The following is a 21,197-nucleotide window of genomic DNA, read 5'->3' on the forward strand; positions in this document are numbered from 1 at the left end:
AATTTTCCTGTTTTAAACTTAATATATAATATTTTGTTAATATTTTGTATGACATTGTAACCATTGAATATAAATAGCTATTTAAGTAGGATCTGGCTGGTCCATCTGCAAATAGAATAAAAATGACCTTGATAAAGACAGAGAATTTAAATTCTTCTACTTCACGGACTGAAGATCTGATGGATTGAGGATTTTCTGATAAAACATAAATGAACCACATGGTTGGCATTTTAACCTTGTTCTTGGATTCATCAGTGTTTTAATTAAATTTCCTGAAGCTTATATCCCAGTATTTTTAGATGCCTTTCAGAATTATTTAATATTTTCACATATTCCAAACTGAAGGACAGTATAGCACAATTATGAAAATATTAAAAGTAACTGATAGAGAAAAATTGTTAATGAATTAATCTAGAAGAGCTGAAAAGTTTACTTGAGTATGTATTTCATAATAAAAGTGTTGTTGTTCTGATTATGTAAATAACAGATTCACTGTAAAATAATTAATAAAATGAAAAAGTTTAAGGAAGAAAATAAAAATTCCTGAAAACCTCCCGCCAGAGCTCCCACATGGAGTTACACAGTCTCTAGCCTCTGCAAAGGGGCCCAGCCACAAGGAAGAGTAGAGACTGATATCTGGTACTTACTTTTCTCATTAAGCTGTGTAACCTGATGTGGGGCTGTTTCTGCCTTGAGCAAGGTTTATAGTTCCTTATTATCAAGATGCTGAATGGGCTAATGAAAGCACTGCATGCCTTTCTAAATAAATCATGTCTTGAGAATGATTTTACATAAAAGAGGTTATAACATATATTCTTTTTATAAACAGTTTTTTCCTCACAGATATATAACTCATTATTTAGCATCACTTACCAAATAAAATATAGTTTTTATCCAAACAGGAAAATCATACCCTGACTTTAAAATAATGATAATACTGGTTAATGTTTATTGAGCACTTAATATGCTGGCCTTTCAGAGCTTTTTATATTTATTAGCTTACTGAATCCTCAAGTGAGAAAGGTATGCTTATTATCCCCATTTTTTGTTTGAAGGAACAGAAGCAGGAAAAATATAATTAATCCTATAAGATCCCACAGCTAGGAAATGGCAAAGCCAGTTTAAGACCAGGCAGTCTGGGTCTATAGTCCAAGCTCTTGACCACAAGTGATAAAAGTAGAGCAAAAAAAATTAGCAATATATTTAACCCAGGAGTTGTTTTTATACGAATAAAATAAAATCATGTTGAAAGAAATTAAAAGAGGATCTAACCAAAATTTCATACCATTTTCTCAAATGAGAAGTCTTCATAGGAAAATATCATACTTAACAAAATTGATGTATAAATTTTATGCCATTGCAATTAGAATTTCATTCAGTTTTTGACAGTATGAATTAGAATAAATTACCTTAAAATTCATTTCAAGTAATACATCTTTAGAATATTCAATAAAATTATGAAAAGGGAGAATAGTGAGAAATTGCCACCTGGTAGACATCCAGACATACTGTAACTCTGTATTAGGTCCTATACTGGTAGAGCAGTCAATGAACAAAATGGAAGTCCAGGATTAGATTCCTGGACATTTGAGGATGTATATGGCAGTTATTTTATTTTTCTACAAGTCCTTAATGACTTAATCTGCTTGTTTTTTATCCCAAAGTCTACCTTACTTTGTGGCATTTGCACTATTTTTCTGCCTCAAGTACTCCGTTTCCAGCTAATCTTTCATTTCTACTTAAAATGGACTTCCTCAAGCATCACCCTTTTTTTTTTGTTTCATTCTAACTCTTAACATGGTATGAAATTGTAACTTGTTTATTTGTTTGCGTGAATACGCATTTTCTCTACTTACTGGAAGGAAAGTCTGTGACTCGAGGACCTTCTCCTGAACCCATACTTAGAGCCAGGTGTGCGGCTTCTAGGCAGGCTTTCAATCAGTACATAATGGTAGTAAACATATAAATTATCAGTAAATAAATGATAACATGCATGTTTTGGCTGCATGGGCAAGTATTTTTGTTGATGGGTGTTTGACCAAAAATGTTTGGAGATCGTGTTATAGGATATCAAGTAAAAGTTGCTTTACATTAATTTTTTTGTTATTTACATGAAGTGGTGCAATTCGTCATTGACCAACTTTAACCATTTAGCCACTAATTTAAATAAAAATGAGTTTCAAGCTTTGTTTTTCTAGTTTGTCTGTGGAACATTTGTTTCAAATAAAAATCTAAGCAGATTCCCATATGTCATTGCAGAAAAATGGGAACTTTAGCTACTTGGAGATTCTGTGCAGCAAAATAGGCATTGGTTGTCATCGTCCATCCTCTATTCACTAAAAAAGTAACACCCAATGAACTTGAGTATATCCTACACTACTCAGTCATTTCAAGTGTGTGGTTAATAGCAAAGGTTCTGTACTTTTTCTATGATGCTGTATCTAGGAAATGTTCAACTTGCAAAATTACTGCAGTGTATTTTATCTTTGAAATTATTATAAATGTTTCAAGTTCAATAGAAATTCTTAATTAATAATTGTAAGTATGGATTATAAGCATGTTCAGCAAGCACAGAAAAACTAGTTTATTTAGTTTATTATTAAAAATAAAATATTAAATACAGTTAATATAATAATAAGTATTAAAAGTATTCATTGAATATTATGTACAAAACAATTTAATATTATTTCATTTACTACTCATAAGGGTGACATACTTTTTCTCCTTAAGTTAGTTACTGAAGATTTCTCTGTTAGAGCTTGGAGAGAGTGTCACTGGAGTAGACTCACTTTTGTTTATTCATCTGACATAGATTTATTGACCAACAACTTTTTTTGGACTCTGGGGATATTACAGTGAACAAAATGGGTTCTGCCCATTGGAGCTTACAAATAGGGAAATAGATACTAAACCCATTATACAATTACCTAAATATGATTGTCGTAAGAACTCTGGATGAGAATTATAGGTGCTTTGGGAATATATTTTAAGAGAGCCTGACCTAATTTATGGGACAGAGTAGGAGTGGGTGAGGCAAGGGAATGATGGAGCTTTGAGGTGAAAGATGACTTGGTAGTGGAGTGGCGATGGTCAGGATGGGAAGAAGAATCAGTACGGGCACATGCACAAAGTCTGTGGCTGGAAAGAATGTGGCATGTGAGATACTAATGCTGAAACACTTAAAAATAGGCTAAGAGAGGCAAGAGATGGGGTGTGTGAGCTCTGCTGGATCCAATTCACGCAGAGCTTCATAGAACATGTAAGGATTTTGGTCTGTATTGTAGAAAAAATGGAAAGTCTTTGAAGGGTATCAAGAGGAGGTTAAATACTAAATTTAAATTTTTAAATAATCAGGATGCTTGCCATGCGTCAAACAACTTGGTGAGGGCAAGAGAGCATGGGCAAGGCCATTTTAGTTCATTTTCTGATGCATATTTCTGGAGCTACATGTTATTTATGACTATGACACATCAAGACTGTGCATGAATTTATATTCACTTGTTTTATCATTTACTAAATAATTGTCCAAGTTGTCAAATGCAAGTATTTATACATATCCCATTGTTTAAAACATATTTGGATTCTCATTGTGGTCAAAGTCTAGACAGCTTTTTAACAAAAGCTACATGAAATAATGCTTTTTTTCCAGACCCTTTAGAATCCTGTGTCCCTTCCAGACCCCTTAGGATTGCTAAATATGTGTGTGTCTGGTATTTTTTTGCAAGCATTTTTACCTAAACATTTTTGCCACATGACTGGTTGGCTGAAGGCATTTTGCTGAAAAAGATAAATACACTATGAAAAACAATGAAAAATAATGAAGAAATGCAAAACAAAATTAAGAATGCTTCATTGCCAAATACAAAATATTTGAATACATTTAAAATGTGGATAGATTCATAGCAGTGTTGTGCAAATAACGGATTTTATTTTGTGGATTGTACCTAAGCACTTGCCTCCAAAGGCTTTTATTCATAGTATCGTGCCCCCTTGTTTTCCTTGTTGATTTGTCTCCATGTTTGGCATTGAACTTTTTCTTTCTTTATGTATTTAGGTACCAGTTGACAAATACTAGGATGCATATTTGTAATTGAACTTCCTATCTGTTGTATTGTGAATGCCCCCTCCACTGTTGTTTGTTCTTGGGATATTGTTACATGTCTGTTGATAGAAGTTCCAAAGTTCTTTGGCAAACGTGGGTTTGAAGCTCTGTGCCTCTCTATAGACCATTATGAGGGCTAAGATTCATATAATCTAAAAATGGGAGCACTGCGTCAATGGAGAAATGAAAGTAAACTGTCAACCAGTTGATGAAACCGACAACCTGTCAAACCACATTGTCAATCAGTTATTTAAAAATTTTTTTATGGCAAAATTGCCTTAAGCCCACATTAAGTTATGTGGTGAAAATGCTTGCTGCAGAGATGTTTATGGTGAAACTAGCTAGAACCAAATTACTATCAGAAACCCATGTGTTTATGAGCAAATATACATAACTACACATATGAGAATCTTGGCTTTTGAATTTGACTTTTGAAATCGTTTAGAATTCATTCAATATACGAATCACGAAAGTGAAATAACATATACTGAATGCCTTTATTTTATGGGGCAGTCTTCTCTAAGCTAAATACACACTAACACAATTATGTTTAAACCACAGAGCAATCCTAAGAGATAAGCAGTTTTATCCCCATTGTACCATTGATTCTCACTGAGTTTTATTAACCTGTGTAACATAACCCAGTTGGTAAATGGAGATTACAATTGAGATCTCCTTAAATACCATGGATAATGTTGAATTCAAAGTGAAATACAACATTAACTGAAGCAAATCATTAGTCCTCAGTTTCTTTTTCAAAACATTTAAATTAAAAATTTCAAAATGATTCACAATTTATGTGATAATTCCCAAATGATCTGAAATTTGAATGAACAGCACCTTTAATATAGCATACACAGATCAAGATAAATTTTATTTGTGATCCTGACAGGTTTGTCTTCTTTGATCTCAGATATAGAGATATTTCTAATATACATTTTGATGATTTTTATCAGTTACTATTTTCTTTACTAATGCATTATTTCATGTAGCTTTTGTTAAAAGAGTAAAACAAATATTCACTATTTGTTCTTCGTCACCCTGAATATATATAATGTATTCTGAAACTTTCTTCATAGTTGAAGTTCTTTTTCAAAATGTCTTTTTCTATGTATTAATTTTTAGTTATCACTTTCCAATTAATGTTAATTTAGAGGAATATCTGACCTCTTTAAACATTTTGTACATGTTAAAAATATTTTCTCTTGATATTTTACTTGTCCAAGCTCCTTTTATCATGCTGTGTTTTACTCATGAGCTTAGTTTTCTATATGATTTGTTGTTAATTCTTTGTAGTAAATAGCAGCCACTTTTTTTGCTCCATCCCTGCTGGTACACTACTGACTGAACTACCTAAAAAAATCTGCTGTTGTGTGTTGGAACTTCACCTTTGGTATGCTGTAGCCAGAGAAACTGATTATTTAATATGTTTTTGTTAACCTGTAGTGCAGAAGTAATTGAATTAGAAGTGAAATATACCATTTTGGGGAAGATATATAACCACATAAATCTAATTACTTAATGCGTAGGTGTAAATCATGTGAAAAACACACTAAAGATCAAGGATCAAAGAAAAAAGTTCCCTGAACACTCTCCCTTTTGACCCAGTTATGGAAGTAAGGCATATTAATTCTAGAAAAGAGATAGGCAAAAAGACAAATTAAAATCACTGGTAATTCCTTTACCCAGAGAAAATTGTTGGTAACATCATATTAGGTATTTTCCCAGCCTTTTATCTATGTACTGATACTGTGGTGGGCTGAAGAATGAATGCCCCCTCCCCACCAAGGATGTCCACAGCCCAGTATCTGAAATGTGATTACATTACCTTAAGTGGTAAAAGGGAATTCACAAATATGATTAAACTAAGGATCTTGAGATGGGGAGATTATCCTGGTGTACCAAGTGTAATTGCAAGTGTTCTTATGAAAGGGGGGCAGAGGAAGATTTAACTACAGTAGTGAGAGAGGTGATTGAAGGAAGTAGGTTGGAGAAATAGAAGGAAGGGGCCATGAGTCAAGGAATGAGAAATCTTTACAAGTTGGAAAAGGCAAGGAAATGGATTCTCTTTGAGTGCCCCCATAAGGAACCATTCCTAAAGGCTTGGTTTTACCCTGTAAAATTTTTTCAGATTTCCAGAACTTTCAGAGAATAAATTCATATTGTTTTAAGTCACTAAGTTTGTGGTAATTTATTATAGCAACATTAAGAAACTAACATATGCTTTTGTGTATTTGTCTTTTTTCCAAATATGGCATTGCAAAGGAAATATTTCTCAAAAGTATTATTCTTTAATTTATCCTTAATATCTTTATGTATGTCATTATCTGTTCTCCTCTATCAGCATGCCATAGTTGTAAGATAATTTTATTCATAATTTTTTTCCATATTGGCACTTATTTAAGTTAAATTAAAATTTGTCTTATTTTATTTTAACATGAAATCGACCTTCTTACCAAAATTTTAAGTGTACAGTACAGTATTGCTAACTGTAGGGACAGTGTTGTACAGCAGTTCCCTAGAATTTATTCATCTTGCATAATTGAGACTTTATGTCTGTTGACTAGAAACTGACAGTGTGGTAGGCTAAAGACCCCTTTCCCCCTTCCCCAGCCCCAGGCAAGTACCATGCTTTTCTCTGATCTATGACTTTTACTAATTAAGATACCTTATATAAGTGGAATCATGCAATATTTGTCCTTCTGCAACTGGTTTATTTCACATAGCTCTAGCAATACCACTTCTAGTATTTATCCAAAGGAACCTATATCAGGATCTCAAAGACATAATAAATAGCATTCCAGTGTTCACAACTACACTATTCAGAATAGCTAAGATGTGGAAACATTGATGGACTTAAATGTCCATCAATGGTTGGATGGAAATCCTTCAATATACACATGGATGAAACTCGAGATTTATAGGCACCTTTTCAAAAAATTATTTTAAATTTTCAGTGTGAAATAAGTTGAGACTTAGAAAAATTTGCAAATATTTTTATGACCTTGGCCCCTGAAAAGTGTTAGACAGTTATTTTATAGCATATTCTTTAATTTGGATTTGTTTGATTTTTTTTCATGATTAAAGTTATGCATTTTTAGTAACAATACCACAGAAATGATGTGTGTCTTTTCTCAGAGTATCCTATTGGAAAGCATATGATATCAGTTTGTTGCATTATTGATACTGTTATCTTTGATCATTTGCTAATGTGTGGTATCTGCTAGTTTTTCCGCTCTAGAGTTACTGTTTCCTTTTGTACTTAATGAGTATATTGTGGGGAAATTCTTTGAGATTATGTAAATATCCTATTTCTCACCATACTATCATCCCCTACAATTTTATCATACACTGATTATTCTTACCTGAAAGAACTATTATTAAAATGCTTTCCAAACAGTGATTTTCTACTCCATCATTTCTTCTGCATTTATTAACTATGAATTTTTTTGTTAAGTATAAGGAAGAGCTGCCCTTTCTCCCTCATTTATTTGTTAATTCAATTATTTGTTTATAACAGTGTGGACCTATGGATATATATTTTATTTTTATGGCTTACATTAAATTACTGTCATTTATTTTAGTAATTGCTCTAGCGTTCGCTTTGGGAACCCCTTTTAATTGGCTTCTGTGTCCTTTGGCATGACTCCATCAATTTCTGAGCATGTCCTTATTTTCTGTCACTACAGGATATTTCATACTTTTCTTTGTATGTTTTGTATTTTCCTTGCCCTAGTCTTGGAATCAACTATTTTTGCGGGAAGGCATTGTTCCTTGTATTTGAACTATGGTATTTAGAACCATGGTCCTGGAGTTAAGTATGCTCACCTGTTCTGGGGTACTATTGTTTCTTTCTATTTGTTAAAAAGTATTTTTTAAAAATTAAATCACCAGGTATATTCTTACTCCCTTTTTTGGAATGTTACTATCTTGCTTTAACTGAAATTTGATATATCCTGAAAACTGTCCGCTAGGGAAGTATTGACTATTATCTTTCCCAATGTTAATATCTTAGAATCTAGACATGGGGTTAGTATCTGCCTTGCTCCCTTTGACATTGACAAATAATTTGTTTTCATTAGCTGGTCAAAAATGTCATCTCTATTGAAACAATATTCCACTTCTTGTTTCTGCCTTTTACGGAAATCCTGTGCACTCCATTTAATATTTTGCACATTTAATAGTTCTTTTACCTGCCTCATTGTCTTCTTATTGTCTCTATTAACATCATTCTTGACTTCAATTTCTACATGTACTTTAGTTAAGTAGTGATTATCATGTATTCAGTTTATGAAAAGGCTTACAGGACTCAACACTCTGTACTCAGGACAGTTTATTCTAAGCAAAGAATATGAATCGAAAGGGGTCTGGAGGTAATAGATAGTGGGGCTAACCATGTAGTTATAGTAATTAAGGCGGTGTGCTGTTTTTTGGTGGAGAGATAGGCATAATCACCAATGTTATACAGTAGTCCCAAAATAAGCACGTAGGTATTTATATTTTTATATTATATCTGGTTACATACTGGAATTGTTTATTATTTTAGTAACTTTTATTTGTTTTATATTTCTTGGTAAATAATCTGATTTTAGGCATAAAAAGATAACTTTGTTTTTTTCCCTTATTCTAACTTCAAATCTGTCATCTATTCACTGCCAGACCTATTTCCATTTTTGTATTTTTTCTCTTAGTTGTAGTATGTGTATGAAAAAAATTTCAAGGTGAAGGTGTAGATCATATACTTTTCGGGCCTTTGCTTACCTGAAATTATCCTTATGTTGTTTTTCTATGTATATAACATGGCTGAGTACACATATTCCATAAATTCTGCCTTGGTTTCATATGTTTTGATATATGTTGTTACTTAAGAAAACTTGGCATTTTGCTTAATTTTTCTTTGTAAATAATTTGTCTGTGTGAATGTGCTTGTGTGTGTGTGTGTGTGTGTGTGTGTGTGTGTGTGTGTGTGTGTGCGCGTGCATGCGTGCACATCTCTGCACATGCCCACATGGATAGGCCTGGATGTCAAAGTACTTTTTTTATAACAAATTTATTGAGATATAATTCATATGCCCAAACCTCACCCTTTTAAAGAATACAGTTTAAAGGTGTTTTAGTATATTCACAAAGGTGTGCAACCATCACCATTCATTTTAGAACATTTCCATCACTCTAGGAGAAATCCAGTATACATTAGCAGTCGCTCCTCATTCTGCCTTCCTCCAGCCGCCGGCAACCTTTCTTCTGTCTCTGGGTTTGTCTACTTGCCATATAACATAAATGTGATCTTTTGTGGTCTTTTGTGACTGGCTCGTTTTGTTTATCATGTTTTCAAGGTTCATCCATATTATATCAGGTATATCAGGCACTTCATTTCTCTTTATGGTGAAATAATATTGCATAGTATGGTTGTAATCATGGTTTGTTTACCATTCACCAATTGATGAACATTTGGGTTGTTTTTGCTTTCAGGTTATAAATAATACCAGATTCTCTTCATCTTTTATATAAGGTATTTCCTTTCAAAATTCAGGTTTCTGTCTTCAAATGATTTTTTTCTGTCATATATTTAAAACATACGTACTTCTTTTCAGTTTGTTATGATGTCTGCTTTAACAGCATTAGTTTTTCATTTGTTGAAAATTTCTATGTCTTTTATTCCTCTTGAGTGAATTCCATCTCTGTTCTATTCTTTGGATTTAACCTTCATAGCACTGATTCAGCCTTATGTTTTAATTTTTAAATTTTCTGATTCTATTATAATATTTACTTTTGAAAAAAGTTTTGAAGTGTTTACTTTTCCTCAGTGGTATTTTTCCTTCATTCTGAATAGGTGTTATCTTTCCTCAATGTCTCAGCCTTACTTCTGAACCTGTCAGTTGCAAGTGACTGAGGTGATCACTATTCCCATTTTTAAGCATTATATTTACTTGCTCTATGACACTAAATTCTGGTTTTATTCCTATCTCGGGGGTTTCCCCTCTAGTCTCCTTTGCTGGTTCCTCGCGAGGATCCACTTATTTGACATTGGTCTGCCTCAGGGCTCATCCCTAGGACCTCTTCTCTATCTACAGCTGGTGATTTCCAGGCTACAAGGCTTTAAATTCCATCTCAAGTGCTGACAAATTCCAAATTGCTATCTAGTAGACATGCTCTTGAGCTCAACTCAACATGTCACTTGGTTATTCAATAACTCAAACTTAGCATCTTCAAAATTAAGCTCCCAGCTATTCACCCAACTTCCAACAACAAAAGCCCTGTTCATCCTATCCATCTCAGTTCACACTGACATTTTGGTTGATCTTGGGTCAATAGCAAACAAACAAAACCCCACTTTTCGTTTCTTTCTTTCAAATGCTACATCTATTAATTGTCCAATCCTGAATGTTGTACCTTCCAAATACATTCCATGTGTCTGACCTCTTCTCATAACCTCCAGTGCTTTTATCCTCGCCACCATCCCGTCTGGCCTACATTCCTGCCATGGCCTCTTTACAGTTAAGTCTTATTTTTTTCTGGGAGGTTTTTGTACCTGTTTCTTCTGTCTGGATTATGTTTTCTCTAGAAAACTCCATGGCTTATGTCTTTACTATCTTTGCTCTCTAAGGCTCCTTTTCAAATGGTAAACATACTCCTACCCTGATGGCAATTTCCCTCCTCTTCACTGGTTTATTATTCTTCAAAACAATTGCCATCATCTGTTATACTATATACTTTAATTATTTATTAATTTATGGGTCCCTCCAATAGAATATAAGTTTTATGAGATCAGGATTTTTAATCTTTTTTGTATTTCCAGTGCCTAGAACAGTACTGGCCTGTTGAATTTACCTTTGCAGTTTCTGGCAGTCATAAATTCGGAACTGTGAGCCTATTGCAATATCACATATAAGGATGCCTCTAAATTGTTACAAAGGCGAAGTGTTCCCTTAACACTAAATTATTCAAGAAATATATAGGGTGTATCTTATAAAGTATATAGTAAGCAACATAAAGAATGATGCCATGATAACAATAAATCCAGTGATATTGCTATCTTCACTTTTTATTTTAATAGTGTTTAATGACTGAGGGCATAATGTGAAAGGCATATATCCAAAAAAGTAGAAGCCATTTCTGTTTAAAATCATTTGAAATATTTTGTAAAGGTGACAGTGTAATAAGTAATTCTTCACCCTTGTATAATATATGAAGCTATTTATGACCTATAAACATTCAAATGTTTCACCTTGGTTTCATATGATGAAGTATTATTTAGCTATTGAAATTCATGTTTGCAAAGGATTTTGGTTTTATGAAAGTTAGATACCACAATGTGTGCCTATCATTCTATCTACAAAATTTTAACTGAAATAAAATGCACCAAAATGTTACCTGTATTTTTCTCTGGTAAGAGTACAGATGATTTATATTTTCTTACTTCTGAGTAGTTTCCAGAATGTCTACAATGTTTGTAGAACTTTAGTAATGACAACAGAAGTAATAAATGAATCACTAAAGAATGAGTACTTTTTCTACATCTGTATTTTACTTTTTTCTTCTACATCTGTATTGCTGCTTGATGACAAAGATTTATATTTGCCAGTGTTGAATAGGCCACTAGTAATGAATGATAATTACTTTGAATACTGATATACAGTATGCTTTCACCTAACTTTTGTTTGCTGAACAGGTTTTAAAAGTACCTATTGTATTTGTTTTTCCCCCACAGACAGCCTTTTGATTGACTATCAGTTTACCTTCAGCTTATTACAGGAAGATGATCGCCACCATACTGCCATAAATTTCATAGCAAACCCAGAACAGGTGAGAAGATAATTAAACTTTTTAACATAATTATAGTAATATCAAGGTATACAACTTTTCATCATCTTTCATTTATCCGTTCTCAGAATTATCATTCTGTAGGGCTTTTGTAGAAAGATTCATCTGTTAATCTTAAAACATAGGCATCCTTGTGATTCAGAGAATTTGTGAATTTGATGTTTCAGATTTCACATACAGTCCTACAATTTAAATGATATATTATTTCAATTATATTTTCAGACTTATGACACTGTTTGTGCCTATAATTATGCTCTTAAGCTGGAAGTACTCCTATTTGAAAATAAAATCCATAAATTTAATACATGCTATATTCCCTTTTTCTTATACTCTGTTAGATAGTCGGTTTTCATTGTCTTTTTTCTAAATCCACTGGTTTTTCTGAGTATATGAACACTGGCTTATTTTTCTCTTTAATTTTTATTGAGCTATAATTGACGTACTACATTGTATAAGTTTAAAGTGTGCAACATGTTGATTTGATAAATTACATGTTGTACTATGATTACCACTATAGCATTTGGAAACACCTCTATTGTGTCACATGATTATCATTTCTTTTTTTGTGGTGTGAATAAAATCTAACCTCAGTTTTGAAGTTTACAATACAGTATTGTTTTTGTAATCACTATGCTGTTCATTAGATCTCTAAGGTTTATTTATCTTGTAAGTTTGTACCCTTAAACACTATCTTCCCAGTTACCCAACCCCCACCCCATGGTAACCACCATTCTACTCTCTGTTTCTACGAGTTTGGCCTTTTTAGATCCTACATGTAATGACATCATATAGTATTTGTCGTTCTCTGACTTATTTCACTTAGCCTAATGGAATGTTAGCTTCTTTTTAACAACGTATTGTATTAGTGATACAGTTTTGTAAGTTCATGAAATTTAAAGGTATGAAAGATTAATTATGAATATTAATACCAGACCACCAATTCAGGAAGAGGCTCCAAGTTTGTTTGGAAATAATAGACATATAATGTCAATCTGAGACTTTATAAAGTTAAAAAGAACAGGGAATAGAAATATCAACCATATAGTTTCTTTGGGTAGAATTTTAGTTCTTTTGAAACTAAAAATAATTCTTTCAAAATGAAGATGTCATGTGGAATTTTGGATTACTCTTTTTATGGTTAGAACATGAAATGTACTCTAACATGGTTTTAAGTGTACAATACAGTATTGTGAACTATAGGTTCTAAGTTGCACAACAATCTCCAAAATGGATTAATCTTATGTACTGAATCTGTAAATGCATTAAACAACTCCCCATGTCCTCCTTCCCCCACTTCTTGCAACCACCGATATGTTCTCTGTACTTACAAGCTTGAGGTTTTTTTTGTTTGTTTATTGTTTTTAGATTACACCTGTGAGAACAAATGGTATTTGTTTTTGATTAATTTCACTTGGCATAATGCACTCAAGGCCCATCCATGTACTGGCAAATGGCAAGATTTCCTTCTTTTTTTATGGTTGAATACTATTTCATTTGATACATACATATATATGTATATGCCACAATTTCTTTATCCTTTCATCTGTTCTTGGACACTTAAGTCACTTCTGTATCTTGGTTGTAAATAATGTTACAGTGAGCCTGGGCTGTCTGAGTTAATGATTTTGTTTCTTTTGGATACATACCCAGAGTGGCATTTCTGGATCTTATGGTAGTTCTATTTATAAGTTTTTGAGGAATTACCATTCTGTCTTTCATAGTGACTGCACCAACAATGCACAAGGGTTCCCTTTACTCCACATCCTTGCCAGCACTTGTTATTTCTTGTCTCTTTGATAATAGCTGTTCTAACAGATGTGAGGCAAAACCTCATTGTGGTTTTGATTTGCATTTCCTTGGTGATTAGTGAGGTTGAGCATCTTTTCACGAACCTGTTGGTCATCTGTATGTCTTCTTTGGAAAGATGTCTACTCAGATCCTTTGTTCATTGTTTAATCAGATTGCTTGTGGTTTTTTTTTTTTTTTTTTTTTTTTGCTGTTGAGTTGTTTGAGTTCTTTATATATTTTGGATATTAGCCCCTTAGCAGATCTATGATATATAAATATTTTCTCCCATTCATTAGATTTCCTTTTCATTTTATTGTTTCCTTTGCAGTATAAAAGCTTTTTAGTTTGATGCAGTCCCAGCTTGTTTTTTTTTGCTTTTGGTGTAAAATCTAAAAAATCATTGCCAAGATTGATGTCAAGGAGCTTTCACATCTTCTTAATCCCTTCATCTGTCAATGGATATTTGGATCATATCCCTATCATGATTATTGTGAATAATGCTGCAGTGAACATAGTGGTGCAGCTGTCTCTTCAAGAGCCTGATTTAATTCTTTTGGATACATATTCCAAAATGGGATTATGTGATCATATGGTAGTTCTATTTTTGCTTTGAGAAACCTTTATACTCCTTTCCATAATGGCTACACCATTTTTACATTCCCACCAGTAGTGCACAAGAGTTCCAGTTTCTCCACCTCCTCTCCAAAGCTTATCTATTTTTTTTTTTTTTTTGGATAGTAGCCATCCTAACAGATATGAGATGATATCTAACTGTGGTTTCAATTTTAACTTCCCTGATGATTTATGATGCTGAGCATCTTTTCTTGTACCTGTTATCCATATATATATATATGTCTTTTCTGGAGAGATGTCTGAGTCCTTTCCCCATTTTTTAATTTGGTTATTTATTTTTGTTTTGTTTTTCTTGAGTTGTAGTGGTTCCTTATGTATTTTGGAGATTAACAAAGTCTTTAATCCACTTTGAGTTGTTTCTGTGTATGATATGAGATAAATACTATAGACTGAATCTTTGTCCCCCTCCCCCCACCCAAGTTCATGTGTTAATTCCTTGCAGTTAATGTGATGGTATTTAGAGGTGGGTCATTTGGGTGATTAGGCCATGAAGGTGGAACACCCAGAGGTGGGATTAGTGCCCTCATAAAAGTCCCGAAAGAGTACCTCCACCCCATCATGTGAGGACACAGCAAAGAGAGAGGTTTGTTTATAAAACTCATCAGTCACCAAATTTGCTGGCTATTTTATCTTGGAATTCTCATCCTCCAGATGTGTGAGAAATAAATTTCTGGGATTTGCTTATTTTAGTGATAGTAATTGTTCTTTGGTATTTTTGTTCTATGTCTGTGGTATTTTTTTGTTATAGCTGGCTTAATGGACTGACACAGTAAGGGTCAATTTCATTACTTTTATTTGGCTACACAGTTCTCCCAACACCCATTTGTTGAAGAGGCTATCCTCTCCCCATTTTGCATTCTTGGCACCTTCATTGGAGATTAACTGATGATATATGTGTGGGTTTTTCTGGGCTTTCTACTTACTCTGTTTTCCTACATGTCTGCATTTATGCCACTACCATGCGTTGTCACTACTGAGCTCTATTATACAGTTTGAAAGCAGGAAATGTGATGCCTCCAGCTTTGGTTCTTTTTTCTCAAGATTGTTTTGATTTTTGGTGTCTTTTTTGATTCCATGTTAATTTTAGGTTAGTATTTTTTATATTTCGGTAAAAATGCCTTTGGAATTTTGATGGGATAGCACTGAATTTCTAAATTTCATTGTGTAATATGGACATTTAAACAATATGAAGTATTCCACCCTGTGAACACAGGGTATCTTTCCATTATTTGTGTCTTCTTTATTTCATCAATGTTTAATAAATGTCAGTGTACAAATCATTCACCTCCTGGTTATGTTTATTCCTAAGTATTTATTCTTTTGGCTGCTGTTGTAGATGTGATCACTTCTTAATTTTCCTTTCACATAACTTACTGCTATTGTATAAAATAAACCCTGAATTTTACCTGTTGATTTTATATCCTGAAACCTTACTGAATTTGCTTATTGGTTATAATAGTTTTTTTTGTGTGTGTGTGGAATCTTTAGGTTTTTCTACTCATAAAGTTATATAATCTACAAACAGAAATTATCTTCCTTATTGCTTGATTTGGATGCCTCTTCTTTCTCTTACCTAATTTCTTTGGCTACGGCGTCCATGATTTTTTTAAATGGAAGTGTTAAAAATTGGCATCCTTGTCTCATTCCTGATCATAGAGGAAAAGTTTTCCATTTTTCCACATTGATTATAATGTTCACCAGGGTCTTCTCACATACAGCCCTTATTATATTGAGTTACATTCCTTCTGTATCTAATTTTTTGGGAGTTTGTATCACAAAAAGATGATGAATTTTGTCAAATGTTTTGTCTGTATGTGTTGAGATGATTTTGACTTTAATGTTTTATTCTGCTAATGTGGTGTATCACATTAATTGATTTGTGCATGTTGAAACATCCTTTCATTCCAGGGATAAATTCCACCGTATCTTGGCAAATGATCCTTTCAACGTGCCATTGCATTCAGTTTGCTAATATTTTGTTGAGTGTTTTTTTGGCATTCATGTTTATCAGGGTTGTTGGCCTATAGTTTCCTTTTCTTGTGTCTTTGTCTGTCTTTGGAATCAGAATGTTTCCTGCCTCATGAAGTAAGTTTGGAAGTATTCCCTCTTTTTTTGGAAGAGTTTAAGAAGGATTGGTATTAATTCTTTAAATGTTTGGTAGAATTCACCAGTGTAGTCATTTGTTTCTGAGCTTTTCTTTTTTGGGAGGTTTTTGATTACTGAATTCCCATACATGTTATTGATCTGTTCAGATTTTTAATTTTTCCATGATTCAGTCTTTTTGTTGAGTGTATTTTTGGCATTCATGTTTATCAGGGTTATTGATGCCTGATAAACCTAGTGTGATGCTTCCAGCTTTGGTTCTTTTTTCTCAAGATTGTTTTGATTTTTGGTGTCTTTTTTGATTCCATATTAATTTTAGGATAGTATTTTGTTTTTTTCTAGGAATTAATTTTTTTTTAGGCTTTCCAGTTTGTTGGTATATAATTATTCATAGTAGTCTCTTATGACCTTTTTTATTTCTGTGGCACTCATTGTAATGGCTACATTTTTGTTTCTGATTTTACTTGTCTTCGCTCTTTTATTAGTAGTCTTGCTAAAGCTCTCATCAGTTTTGTTTACCTTTCAAAACCAACACTGTTGCTTTTTTCTATTTTTTAATATTTTTTTCTGCTGACTTTGGACATGGTTTATTCTTGTTCCTCTTTTTGTTAGTTTATTAAGGTGGAAAGTGAAGTTGTTTACTTGAGATCTCTCTTCTCTTTTAAAGTAAGCTTTTGCCACTGTAAATTCCCTCTTTGAACTGCTTTTGCTGCATCCCATAGGTTTTGGTATGTTAATTTTCCATTTGAATTTCCCTTTGATTCTCATTTTGACCCATTTGTTCAGGAGTGTGTAGTTTAATTTCCACATATTTGTGAACTTTCCAATTTTGCTCCACTATTGATTCCTTGTTTCAGTCCATTTAGGTCAGAAAAGATAATTTATGTTTTCAATATTAAATTTGTTAAGACTTGTTTTATGACCTAACTAATAATATATTCTGGAGAGTACTCTATGTGCATATGAACAGAAGATGTATTCTGTTGTGGTTAGGTGGAATGTTGTGTATGTTTGTTAGGTTCATTTGTTCTGTGTTTTTCAAATCTATTTTTTCTGTATTGATTTTCTCTTTGAATGTCCTATTGATTATTGAAATACGGTATTGAAGTCGTCTCTTACTATTATTCTGTTCTTGTCTATTTTTTCCTGTAGTTATGTCAGTGTTTTATTTATTTAGGTGCTTTTATAGTGGGTGCATGCATATTTGTAATTGTCATATCTTCCTCATGAATTGACCCATTTACCATTATATGATGTCTTTATCTCTTGTTAAAGTTTTCTAATTAAAGTCAATTTTTTCTCATATAAATATAGCTACTTCTTCTCTTCTTTTTTAGCATTTTCATGGAATATATTTTTCCATCCCTTTACTTTTAGTCTATATATGAGTATAGACTTAAATCTAAAGTGAGTCTTTCTGAGACAGTATATTGTTTGTATTGTTTTTTAAATCCAGTCATCCACCCTGTGTCTTTTGACTGGGGAATTTAATCCATTATGTTTTAAAGTAATTATTGATATAGGTGAACTTACTCTCGTCATTTTGTTAGTTGTTCTCTGTCTTGGAGTTCTTTCATTCCCTTTTGCTCTCTTGCTATTGTCCTTTGTATTTCATTGATTTTTTTTTTTTGGTAGTGATTTCTTACTCTCTGTTTTTTGTGTATTTTCTATAGGTATTTTCTTTGTAGTTATCATGAAGCTTTTACATACAACACCTTGCAGTGATAAAAAGTCTATTTTAAGCTGATAACAACTTAACTTCAGTCATATACAATAATTTTATACTTCTATTTCCTCTCACCCTACGTGCACTTTGCTATTGATGCCATAACAATTTAGCATTTCTTGTAAGGCAAGTTTAGTGGTGATGAACTCTCTCCTTCCCTTGTCTGGGAAAGTCTATGTCACTATATTTTTAAGGACAGTTTTACTGGGCACAGTATTCTTGGTCAGCAGATTTTTTTTTCTTTCAAAACTTTGAATATGTCATTCCCATCTCTTCTGGCTTGCAAAGTTTCTGCTAAAAATTCACTGATAGCCTTATGAACCCCATTGTATGTAACAAGTCATTTTTCTCTTGAGGCTTTCAAAATTCTTTCTTTGCCTGTGATTTTTAACAATTTGATTAGAACATGTCTTGGTGTGATTTCTTTGGATTTACCATTTTGATTCTTCCAGTTTCATAAATCTAGATGCCTATTCCTCTCTTCAGATGTAGGGCATTTAGGGCTAATATTTCTTTAAATAAGATTTCTTCCCCTTTCTCTCTTTCTTCTCCTTATGGGATTCTCATAGTGTATATATTGATTACCTTTATTGTGTCCTATAAGTACATTAAGCTTTCTTTAGCCTTTCTCCCTTTTTTTTTCTTTTTTGGTTCTCTGACTAGGTAATTTGAAATGATTCACCTTAGTTCACTGATTCTTTCTTCTGCTTGGTTAAGTCTGTTATTTGAAGCTCTTTATTGAATTTTTCAGTTGAGTTATTGTGTTCTTCTGTTCCAGAATTTGTTTGATTCTTTTTTATAGTTCTGTCTCTTAATATTTTCATTTTGTTCATGTATCATTTTCTGAATTTCATTTAGTTATCTTTCTATTGTCTCTTATTTCTCCCTTTTAGCTTCTTCAATACAGTTATTTTTAATTTTTTTTTCAGGGACATTTAGAGCTCCAATTCTTTATGGTCAGTTACTAGAATTTTTTTTCTTCCTTTGGTTGTGTCATATTTCCTTATCTTTCATTTTCATTGTAGCCTTGAATTGCTTCCATTTTCATTGCTAGCTTTTCATTTGAGGAAACAGCTACTTCTCCCAGTCTTTATGGACTGGCTTCAACAGGAAAGAACTTCATCAACCAGCCCAGCTAGAGTTACTGAGAGCATCTCAAACCTTTGTTATGGATGATCATGATTCACTGCTCTCTTTCTCTCATGGTGGAGAAGTCTCAGAATTGTGTGTTTTCTTTCAGTCTCACAGAGCCATGCTGGTTATAGTGTGCTGCCCACCCTTTTCCCCTGTGACAGTGCAGGATACAGAAAGTCCAGGACAGTAAATTGCTTCATTCCTCTTACTCCCATCTGGGGGAGAGGTCTCAGGGTTGTGTGCCTTTTCCCAGTTTCACTGAGTCATGCTGGCTGCAGTAAGTCAACCACTTATTTCCTTTGTCCTTAGCTGCTATCATATGTATAATCTTTGCTTTTTTTCTTAGTGTTCTGAGTGAGGCAAGACACAAATAGGTCCTTTGGGCAGTGCTATTAAAGGCCAAGGATGTTGGGTGCATGCTATACTCCATTTCCTCTCAAGGAGCAGTCATAAACAGAGGCTATTACTCTGATGCTGAGTTATGCTGTCTTGGGGCAGGGGCTGACATGAGTAAAGTGAAATAGCTCTTGTTAACCATTATAATTTGACTCTTCTTGGTTTTGTAGTCATCTTTGGTATTGCAACTTTTTAACTGAATTTTAGTCCTCTCATAAAGGTATTTTGGTCCACGTATCATTGTTAAATTGATGTTTTTGTGGGGGATAGGGCTGTGACTTCTTATTTCACCTCCTTGCTAATATCACACTATTGCTGTATTCTTATTATATATTAACTCATTTTATTAAATACATTTCATATATTTTAATAATTTTTGAAATAGGTGAAACCTCCAATATATCCTGACGTTTTCTAGCTTCTTCACTCTAAAATATTTTATTGGACTTGTCAACAAATAATATAATCTCTAAATTTTTTCTTTTCTAGTAGAATAGGAGCCTTCCTCCAAAAAAAAGTAGAACAGTTCATTCTATATTTCTCCTTATTCTTTAGATTCTAAGGAATGCCAATATACTTGGGAATATGTTTAAAGTTTTGACTTTTAAATAAGGATTTTTAAAAATGTTTTCCTACGAGTATGATCGTCTCTTCACTGATGTGTGTTTTCACAAAGACGTCAACGCTATGTCAGAAACCACATTTATCAGTGTGATAGGAAAGCTTTTTATAAGTTCATTATAATCACCATTGACTTATTATTATGGTAAAATATACAAAAAATACAATTATTTTAACTATTTTTAGGTGTACAGTGGCATTAAGTACATTTACAGTGTTTTGCAACCAACATCTCCATCACCAAGATTTTTCATATTTACCATCTCTGTATCTAGTAAGCAGTAACTCCCCACTCCTCCCTGCTCTAGCCCCTGATAACCTTTGTTCTACTTTCTGTCTCTATTAATTTGTGTATTCTAGGTACCTCCTCCTACGTGTAATCTTACAATATTTGTTCTTTTTGTCTGGAATATTTCATGTAGCCTAATGTTTCCAAGCTTCATCCATGTTTTAGCGTGTATCAGAATTTCATTCTTTACCATTGACTTCTTGAATGTTTGACAGTAATTCCAAACTTACGGAGTTCTTTGAGGATACAAGAAATTTAATGTATGTGGGATATATGACTCAAAATGTGGGTGAATAATATTCGTCTCCAGTAATTTCCATAGTGTTATATGCATAGGTCAAGATTAATGCATAGGTCAAGATTAACCAGGCTCTAGTTGCTTCTCTCTTGACTAGTCTCTCCTTTTTCAATTTCCAGATGTCCTTGAGTTCTTCCAAATGTGACAACTTCAAGGTTTTCTATTATTTTGTCCAACTGAAGAGCCCAGACACATGTTCTTTGAAACTAAAGAATGCTATACTGTAATGAGGGGTGCCATTAAGAATGCTTATAACCTCATTATATGTAATTTACAATTATAC

The 21,197-nt window shown here is 33.0% G+C and overlaps 1 protein-coding gene across 5 annotated transcripts in view; it reads left to right on the forward strand.

The window, feature by feature from the left end:
* The window catches only part of ATRNL1 (attractin like 1), a 750,424-nt gene that overhangs the window by 284,425 nt on the left and 444,802 nt on the right, over nt 1-21,197 (forward strand). For all 5 annotated transcript variants that reach the window (XM_036898417.2, XM_036898415.2, XM_036898414.2 and 2 more), the window contains exon 22: nt 11,814-11,908. In XM_036898417.2, the coding sequence (XP_036754312.2) occupies nt 11,814-11,908 (95 nt within the window). The remainder of the gene's footprint in view (nt 1-11,813; nt 11,909-21,197) is intronic.

This window comes from Manis pentadactyla, chromosome 8 (assembly GCF_030020395.1).
Source record: "Manis pentadactyla isolate mManPen7 chromosome 8, mManPen7.hap1, whole genome shotgun sequence".
NCBI lineage: Eukaryota > Metazoa > Chordata > Mammalia > Pholidota > Manidae > Manis > Manis pentadactyla.